The 9,757-nt window shown below is 42.6% G+C and overlaps 2 protein-coding genes across 2 annotated transcripts in view; both read right to left on the reverse strand.

The window, feature by feature from the left end:
- Positions 1-1,294, reverse strand: part of OTOGL (otogelin like) — a 141,789-nt gene extending 140,495 nt beyond the window's left edge. The window contains 1 exon segment of the mRNA XM_018552912.1: positions 1,218-1,294. Within this exon segment, the coding sequence (XP_018408414.1) occupies positions 1,218-1,294 (77 nt within the window).
- Positions 1,295-8,743: 7,449 nt separating this feature from the next.
- The window catches only part of RPS16 (ribosomal protein S16), an 8,545-nt gene continuing 7,531 nt past the window's right edge, over positions 8,744-9,757 (reverse strand). The window contains exon 6 of the mRNA XM_018552913.1: positions 8,744-8,933. Coding sequence (XP_018408415.1) covers positions 8,788-8,933 — 146 coding nt within the window. The 3' untranslated portion in view covers positions 8,744-8,787. The remainder of the gene's footprint in view (positions 8,934-9,757) is intronic.

A 9,757-nucleotide genomic window follows, 5' to 3' on the forward strand; every position in this document is an offset into this window, starting at 1 on the left:
GGGTGTGTGTGTGTGTGTGTGTTTGGGCAGGTATCTGTCTCCCTATCAACACCCTACAAAGGCAATAAAGCAATACACCATTGTATCTCCACTCCACAGCAATTAGGCATACCAGAATAGAATAGTTGTTTATTTTCTGTAATAATAGATTGTTTCTATTTTAATGAAGAATAAATGAAAATGTAACATTACACTGAGATGTTACAAAGGAGAAACCAGTGAAACACAAGTACTCTCTATACGTGTACAATGGCTGCATTTACATCTCATGAGAGAGAAAGCCCCAGAGATGTTAGCTTGCAGTAAAAGTTAAGACACAATTCTTATTGATTCAGAAAACACACGTCCTGGCATACTTGATTCTCTTGGAAGCAATGCATCCAGTTAAGCCTCTTATCCTTTAAGCCTCCAAAAAATCTTAAGCACCCCAGATCAGCTTCTGATTTGTGAGATTTTGACAATGTCTCACTGTCTTCTTTTACGAATTCTTTGCTAAATGCATTGTGACCACCCAAATAAATTGCAACTGTATAGGCCAGGTGCATAAATCCACATTCTTACTGTAATGAAACTGTAATAAAATGTTAAATATGACTATTTTCACGTTTATGGTGAGTCTTAGAGATAGATGCTTTCAGTTTTGGCCAGTGGCATAAAGAAGCAACACAACAGACTTTAAGGCAGAACCACTGCCCAAAACTGATATATAAGTTATAGGTGAATGTTAGTGGGTTACCCACAGGCTTCAAAGCGTATGTCGTTCGCACAGTACTGCCGCCACTAGATGGCGATGAGGAGCAAAGAATGTTCCTATGATCTTTAGCAGCATCCTTCAGAGCAATTTCCTCTTACTTTCTGTTGTGGCTATTGGATAGGAAGTGAAGGGAAATCTCTCTGATGGGACACAGATGGCACAAAAAATGCTGGGGTTATAACCATCTCTTACTCTAACTATCTAAAACAAATTAAAAAAAAAAAAGTTTGGGCTTTGTTTCTACGTTAAAAGTGTTGGAAAAAGAAATATTTAAAGTTCTTGATTTTGCTTGTGACCCCGTTGGGGAGGTGTTCTCACACATCATATCCCTGTGATACCCATACAAGGAATGGAGGGTTTCAGACATCAGGACAGCAAGGTACAGACAGCACTAAAAACAATGATTGAAGTTCTAACCCTTACTTAAGGGGATGCTTTCATGAAAACCAGAGTTAGAACTTACCGATAACTCTTTTTCCAGTAGTCTTCCAGGACAGCCTCAGAGAGTGTAGCTCCTCCACCAGACAGGAGACAGTTCATCCCAAATCTTAAATAAAAGCCTGCCTCCCACATAATATCCCCTCAGTAATTGCAAGAACCGGAGGTCTGCTGGAAACAAGACAAAAACACCACCCCAACAGTAGAAAACATCATATAAAATATTCAGGGTGGGAGGTCGGCTGTCCTGGAAGACTGTTGCAAAAAGAGTTACCGGTAAGTTCTAATTCTGGTTGTTCCCTCAGTTGTCTTCCAGGACAGCCTCAGAGAGGATAAGCAAGAACTTACCATATTAAGGAGGGACCACCGCTTGTAACACTTTCCTTCCGAACGCTTGATCTTTACTGGATAAAAGATCCAAGCGGTAATGCTTTACAAACATTCCAAAGCTAGACCAGGTAGCAGCCTTACATATCTATTCAGGCGTAGCTTCCGCTCTTTCAGCTCATGAGCTTGCTGTGGATCTTGTAGAATGTGCTTTCAGGAAAGCTGGTGGCGTCATTTTAGCAATAAGGTATGTTTCAGATATAGCTAACTTAAAGGAGTACTATGGGGTCAGGCCTTTTCCCCATAGTTCTCCTTAGGGTACCGGGAGGACACAAACTAGCGTCCTCCCGTTACCCTAAGCTCAGTATACCGCGAGCTACAGCTCGCGGTATACTGAGACGCCGCAGCCGGAGCTGATCCGACATCGATGTCGGGATCTGCCCAGCTGCGTGAGTGACAGCTGGCTCTGCCTATCTAGAGGCAGAGCCAGCTGTACCCACCCCCTCCCCCGTCCGTTCCGCCAGTCAGCGCTGGCAGGTCAGAGCGGGGAGGGGGGAATCCAGCCCCTCCCCTGTCACAGCAGAGAGCCGTGACAGGATCGAGAGGTGAGCGAACGCCGGTATATGTTCGCTCACCTCCCGATCTACTGAGCCGACCTGTGACAGTCTCATTGTCACAGGTCGGTTAGAACTATGAGGTGAGTGAAAAGCACTCACCTTTAGTTCTCCTTTAAAGGGTTAATAAATATATATCTACTGCTAGCAAGCTGTAGATATATGCAAAAAAAATTTTTTTAAAAAACGTTTTAAACTTACCTGTGTCTTCACTCCCATCCGAACATCTGAAGAGTCTGGGGTTGCCGAAAAGGATCTTGGGGCGGGCGCATGTTCAGCCGAGAGACGAGGAGAGACACAAGGTAAGTCTATGGAGCAGCATGCATCCGCACAGACTCTGTGGGACATCAGAGGAGAGGAGGACAGAGGAGTCAGTGCTGGATCGGAGACCCGCACCAGCGCTGGAGGGACAGCGGAAAAGTACAGGAAAGAAGAAGATGATCGAATAAAGAGCCATGATTTAAGGTAAGTTCCTACATCAGGATTGGGAAGGGGGAAAAAACAAATTCTGACTTTGTCACTTTAATCCATCGTGCATTGGAAGAGTTTGAAGCTTTAGTATTACCGGAGAACAACACAAACAATGCATTGAAGTTCCTAAAAGATTTAGTTGCTTCTAAATAAGCTAACAAACAGCGCCTAACATCTAAACAGTGGAAGGCCTTTTCTTTGTCATTAGAGGGTTTGCTACGAAAGGTTGGAAGGACAATGTCCTGGGTCCTATAGAAGCAAGGTGAAATCTTTGATAAAAGTCCTGGATCTATTTTGAGAACAATTCTCTCCTGAAATATGGAGAGGAAAGGCTGCTGAATAGATAGTGATTGTAGTTCACTAATTCTTCTTGCAGAAATCACTGCTATCAAAAAAAGCTGCCTGGAGAGTAATATATCTTACTGAAACTTCTGTAATAGGTTCAAAAGGTGGATTGTGCAATCCCTGTAGGACCAAAGACAAATCCCATTGAGGAAAAGATATAACCGTCACCGGTCTTAGTCTCTTCATTGCGATGAAGAATCAGGAAATAAGTAGCTCCACTGCAAGTGATGCCCGTAGATAGACACTTATTGCCGCAACCTGGACTCTAAGCGTACTTACAGCCATACCTTTGTCCGCTCCACCTTGTAAAAAGTCTAATAAGAGGGAATGGAAAAATTATTTTTAGCAGTACTAGACCCTGATAAAAAATATTTTCCACACTTTACTGTAGATAGCTCTCGTTACTGGTTTATGACTATTAAGTAATGTCTGAATCATCCTGTTTGATGCCCCTTAAGCCTTTAGGGTGTCTTCCTCACAAACCATTCGGGTAATTTCAAGGTCCGAGCTCCTGGGTGGAGAACCGGACCCTAGGACATGAGATCTTCCCTGTTGGGTCATTTCCAAGGTGGAAAAACAGATAGAGACTGCAGGACAGTAAACCTAGTCCTTTTTGGCCAAAATGGTGCTATAAGGATCAGATCCATCTGCTCCTGCTGGAACTTTTGAAGAACCTGCGGTATCAGGTGAACCGGTCGGAACACATAACAAAGATTACAATGCCACGAAGCAAATGGATCCACCTCCGGAATTCTCCATTTCTTTATCAGATCCTAAACAGCTGGACACAGACTCCATTCGTCCTGTAATATTTTGTGTCTGCTGAGGTAATCTGCCAGATTATTCTTAGCCCTTTTAGGTGAATTGCAGAAATGGATGCCAAATTCCTTTCATCCCAAAATAATATTTTTTATTTCCAATTTCTGAAGGTATGCACTTCTGGTTCCCCCTGCCTGTTGATGTAGGCTGCAGCCACTTCATTGTCTGAAAGAATAAAAAGGCGATGTCCTTTTAGGACCTTCTGAAAGTAGAGAAGAACAGAATTGCTTTCAATTCCCTACATTTAGACGAAGCTCTTGCTTCCTGTTTTGCCCATTGTCCCTGAATGCAGAGATCCTGGACATGTGTTTCCTAGCCCCAGGAGCTGGCATCTGTTGTCAACTTTCTTGACAAGGGGAAAGACCAGAGTAGGCCCTGTGAAAGTTGGCCCTGCATTTTCCACCTCCAAAGATACCTTTTTATTCTTGATGGAAGCATTACTTTCATCTCCAAAGAACAATTTCATACTTGCAGAAGACAATTCTGTAGCGAAATCTTGCCCACTGCACTGCTGGAAATGTTGAGGTAATTAACCCTACAACCGACATGATCAATCTTAAGAAAACTACCTGAATTCCCTGCAAGCTGGAAACTGCTGCGGACAATTTTTTAATTTTCTCTGATTCTCCCCAATTTTTCTGATGTCTGAACCATGACTAAGATATCGTCCAGATATGGAATGATACTGACCCCCTGAAGCCTCAGAGGGGCCAGGGCCTCTGGCAACACCTTGGTGAATATTCTTGTTGCCAATGAAAGGCCAAATGGGAGCGCTTTGAATTGGAAGTTGGATTGAATTTGACTTATAACTGTGCCGATTCTGACAGCCAGACGAAGGAACTTCTGTGAGGTGGACCTTATGGGTACATGAAAGTAGGCACCCCTTAGGTCTATCGTTGCCAGGTAAGCCCCTGCTTGGAGACTGTTCCTCGATGAAAAAATTGGGTCCATTTTGAATTTTTTGTAACGAATGGAAACACTTAAAGGCTTAAGAATCAGAAACTTCCCCGAGGGTATTTAGACAAGAAATTCATAGGAATAAAACACTTTGCCCTCTTCCTCTTTTGGTACCTTGATAATTACCCCCCAGTCCACCAGATCCCCCAATTAACCCGATAATGCTCTGGCTCTGACCTGGCCAATTCCGCCAGTGCTGACTGGCGGAACGGAGCGGGGAGAGGGGAATCCAGCCCCTCCCCCTGTCACGGCAGAGAGCCGTGACAGGATCGAGAGGTGAGCGAACCCGGTATGTGTTCGCTCACCTCCCGATCTACTGAGCCGACCTGTGACAGTCTCATTGTCACAGATCGGCTAGAACTATGAGGTGAGTGGAAATCACTCATCTCATAGTTCTCCTTTAACAGAGGCTAACAGATTACTACAAGCTGCTGCAGATTCTTCCTGAAATAATCCATCAATACAGGTTTGACATAATGGTTCAGTAAAGGAAGCATTAAGTTTTGCCCCACATACTGCAAATTTCATTCTAGGCATATTCTTAAACTTGTCCGATGCTTTTGCCTACAAATAAAAAACAAAAATAGTCATTTTAGCATCTAAATCTGGTACCAGAGTCCACCCGTGCAATTCACAGCAAGGATCCTTACCAGTCCTTAGTGAAACATGCAGATAAGAAAAGTTAGGAGAGAGACACAATAATAAGCGCTGCCTTACCTGACCAGAAGCGGCACTTGATGTGGCTGCATCCACTGGAGTAGCTGGCTGGGAAGTCTCCATGTCCTTGTTCCTCCACAGGCTCTCCTGAGGATCCCCATTTAAATCTGCAGTGCAGCTCATTACTCCTCCTCTTCCCCCGCGCCAAAACAAGGCTTAGAGCTTGAACCTCGGGCGCCCAGAAGTGATGTCACCTACCACTCGGTCAAGCGCCGGTGTTCTGTCGAGAATGCCGACCCAGTCGAATTTGCCAACCTAACCATCTGCGCTTCCGCAGACAGCATTAACTAGGAAACGGGGATTTATTTAAAAAGTATTTATTGTTATTTGTGACATATTCATTACACGTTCATAATATGCCATCCGAGCCAGTAAATGATGGATGGCATTTTATGCACATTCACAATTAACATCGTAAACAATTACATTAACATGTAATTGCTTATGATTAGGGATGCAGCGATATATCGGCCACCGAAACATATCGGCCGAAAATTGCACTTTTGGCATAATGCCGAAAGTGCCATAAAAAATTAAAAAGTTTATAAAAAATAAAATGTAAAAAAATAAAACATTTTCGGTATCAGTTTCGGCCTGACATTTTTTTATTTCGGTTTTAAAATTTCCATTTCCGTGCACCTCTACTTACGATATTAACTTTGAATGTGCATAAAATGACATCCATCATTTACAGCCATGGATAGGATATTATAAACGGTCACAAATAACAATAAATACTTTGTAAATAAATGGCCGTTTCCTCGTTCATCTCGGTGTGTGCACAAGCGCAGATGGTGAGGTCGGCAAATTTGACTGGGTCAGCATTCTCGACAGAACACAGGCAGCCAGGATGTTCGTCAGTTTGCGGTGCTCTCCCTCATCCGAGGCCAGCACCAGGGGAGAAAACACCTCCAGTACAGACCCTCACCAGGTACTGACAGGGAAAAGGAGTCAGGATCTCGTCCGTCACTTACTGCAATAGGAGAGGCACTGGGCCATAACACTCAACTCCATATACTCTCCGAGAGAAGCACCAGGAAGACATTTCATGGGGAACACGAGAACTCAGGATGTGTAGGAGGCAGGCTTTTATCTAAGATTTGGACGTGACATGTTTCTTTTCCTGGAGCAGGAGCTACACTCTGAGGCAGTCCAGGAAGACTGGGAGGAAAAAAATTAATGGAGGTTACTACTAAAATCTCCTTTAAGAACGCTGGTCATTCAGCTGTCTGAATCGTTGACCCTTTAATATAGAAGTATTTTTGACTCTTTTCTGACACTCAATTACCCCATGCTTGTTATGGGAACTGTGACTTAAACATACTCGTCAGACAGGGCCAGACATCTAGCATTTCCAGGACTGCAATGGCCTATCTTATGACAGTCATTTAACTAAAAAAAAAATGTGCTTTTGATTTTTTTTTTCCCTGCTCTCAAATCTCCCTAAAAACACCAGCAGCAATACAACACTGACACAACTCTGTCCAAATTGAAATAATTTTTGGCTGGAGTTGGGTGCTAAAGGGAATTTGTCACTCTGCATATTCTTTGTGCGCTCTTGTGCAGCTTCTTTCACCTGTCAGAGCCTTCTGAAATACCCAGTGCATGCGACTTGTTTTCTTCTGATGCTGCGCTCAGGCCTGAACTGCCAATCATGAGACCCAAACACGGTCACGAGGGATAGGAGAATGTAATCCTGCGCAAATTGCAAAACTGATTGACATGAAGCTTAGACAGGGATTAGTTCCATGACTCTTGACAGACAAATGAGCAGCAGGGAACCACAGCAAAGGTATTAGTAGGTGGCCTTCAAGAGCACTAGTCCCTTTGCCCTAAAGTGACAGATACCTTTTAACGTGAACCATTCCCAACAGAAATAGGGAGGTTGCCATTATCGACCTCCATCTGCAAATAGTTTCCTAGCTGGTATGTGGACTCTGGCTTAAATACTGTCATGAGTCACCCAAAAAAAGCAGGAAAGTCAAATGGCTCCCCCACCCAGTTGGCAACACTGTTGAGTCTATTTATAAACAATTTGTAAAGCCATTCGCCTGCGAACCTCTGAATATTTGTTCTGTGTGAATAGATGCAAAAACAAAAGTTCTTAGTATATTTTATTTTCAGGTCAAAATCATCGGAAATATTTAGAATGCTGCCCAGCTCCATTTAGTGGCCAAATAGGGGTACAACATTACATTCAACTTGAAAAGATAATATACCAAGAACATTTGTTTTTGGCCGCTATTTGCACAAAACAAACATTCAAAATTGTGCAAGGTTTCAAGTTGTGTAAAAAGATTGACCATCAGAGACTCATTCTGTTATCGCAATCCTCACTTTGATTGTGACAAGTGCAACCACTTTGGACAGGGGTCCATCTTACCTATAGAGAGACCTGGCTTGGACGGCAAGCCATTATGTTGAGTAAGACTTGAGAAAAGTGAGGGTATACAGACGTTGTCAGTTTATCAAGTGGCAGAACATATTAGCATTTGTCAATCACCTACTATAATGGGGATAAATTTAGCTGCTTACAGAAAATTATAACACCTGCCAGCCTATCAACTAAAATGACCACCAAAGTATACATTAGTGTAAATTTGCTTTCATTACAGAGTGGTCTGCTTTGGTAAAATAAAAAAGGCAATATTGGAAACCAATGGCAGTTACTGTGCAGAGTATAGAAGGTGGAGATTAGAAGTAGCACAAGAACATCTGAAATGCATTCACTTATCCCAATGGCTCAAGCTAACCATAACTCCTAACATATAAACAAAGAATGTGAGAGCAAAACACTCAATTCGAAAAACAATCTTAACCCCTTCACGACCCATGACAGGATAATTCCATCATGGGTCCTTAAAAGGTTAAACAGATTCCCTACTCTTCATGTTTGTAGAGCCGGTGGCTGGCTTTAAAGTAGAAGCAATTCTGGCGACTGAGCTGTCGCCAGATCGCTTCAACGGGGGGGTAGAAGACCCCCCCCCCCCACTTGAAACCATCATTTAAGGTTCTGCCAGGAAGCCAGGCGAACTTCAGTTCACCGATCTCTATCTATGGGACCGGGAGCGATGAGTATTACATCTCTCCCGGGCAGGTAAGTAATAAGTTGCGCGAATGTCGCGCAACATAAAAATGTGCAACTGCCACCATTTTATTCTACAGGGTCATGGCTTTCAGAAAAGATATGTTTGTGGGTTTGAAGTAATTTTCAGGCTTAAAATGTGGATTATAATACCTAAACAAAAGTTTATGACAAGAAAAAAAGGCCTTGGTTCTTTAGAGGGTAACCGAGTCCAAATATAATTTTGCATTCTTTATTGCAGAAAAATGTACATGGTAAATTTAACGGTAAGACTTCTGGTAGCGAGCACGGGCTCCAGGTCCACCAAACTTCTTGGACTCGCAACGACGAGGATCTGCAACTAGAAGGGTCCTGTCATACTGAATAAGAATATCTTTAATTTCCTTCTTGGAGGCTTCATCAACATCTGCAATACAACAAACATGACTTTAATAAAGCAAATTAAAACATCTTTGTTTTGGAGAGGAATGTTGACACTTGTCAAGTTTATATTTGACTCCAGTAGAAAGATTTGACCTCACTTCCGGTCTGACACCCATACAAAAAAAAAATATGGAAAGGCTCTAACCCTATCCAAAATAAAATGTTTGTGCTTGGGCACAGGACTTGCCACTTTAAAAGTGGACCCTGCAAGAACTAAGCATGTTTGTTTATCTTTCCACACATTTCACCTAAGATGACCAATGTAATAGTGGTTTGAGGACAACTGTACTAAAAGTGGAAGATGTCATAACTGAACTGCAGGTGAAACCGAAAAGTGCCAACAAGTTGCTCATACAGAGTCTATAGCATATACCCAATATTAGAATGTAGAAATGCATTAGGAATGGTTAAAGTAGATCACCAGGCAAACTAAAACCACTGATACACAAGTGAACTGTCAGAATTTGCAATTCTTTGACAACGGGAAGGAAAGCAGAACAGGGGACAAGGGTGCTTGGCTATGCAGGCTGAAAGGCGTGTGTATCCCAAGACTGGCTGCACAGAATTTAAAAACCTGCAAGACAATTCATATACCGTATATACTCGAGTATAAGCCGTCCCGAATATAAGCCGAGGTACCTAATTTTAGCAAAAAAAACTGGGAAAAAGTATTGACCCGAATATAAGCCGAGGGTGGGAAATGAGGCAGCTAATGGTAGATAGATACCAATAAAATTACATTAATATTTATTTAAAAGAAAAATAACCTAGCTCTGCAAGTGGAAAAGGGGGTACAGGGCTACATAT

Source organism: Nanorana parkeri, unplaced genomic scaffold (assembly GCF_000935625.1).
Source record: "Nanorana parkeri isolate BGI_ZX_2015 unplaced genomic scaffold, ASM93562v1 scaffold101, whole genome shotgun sequence".
Taxonomy (NCBI): domain Eukaryota; kingdom Metazoa; phylum Chordata; class Amphibia; order Anura; family Dicroglossidae; genus Nanorana; species Nanorana parkeri.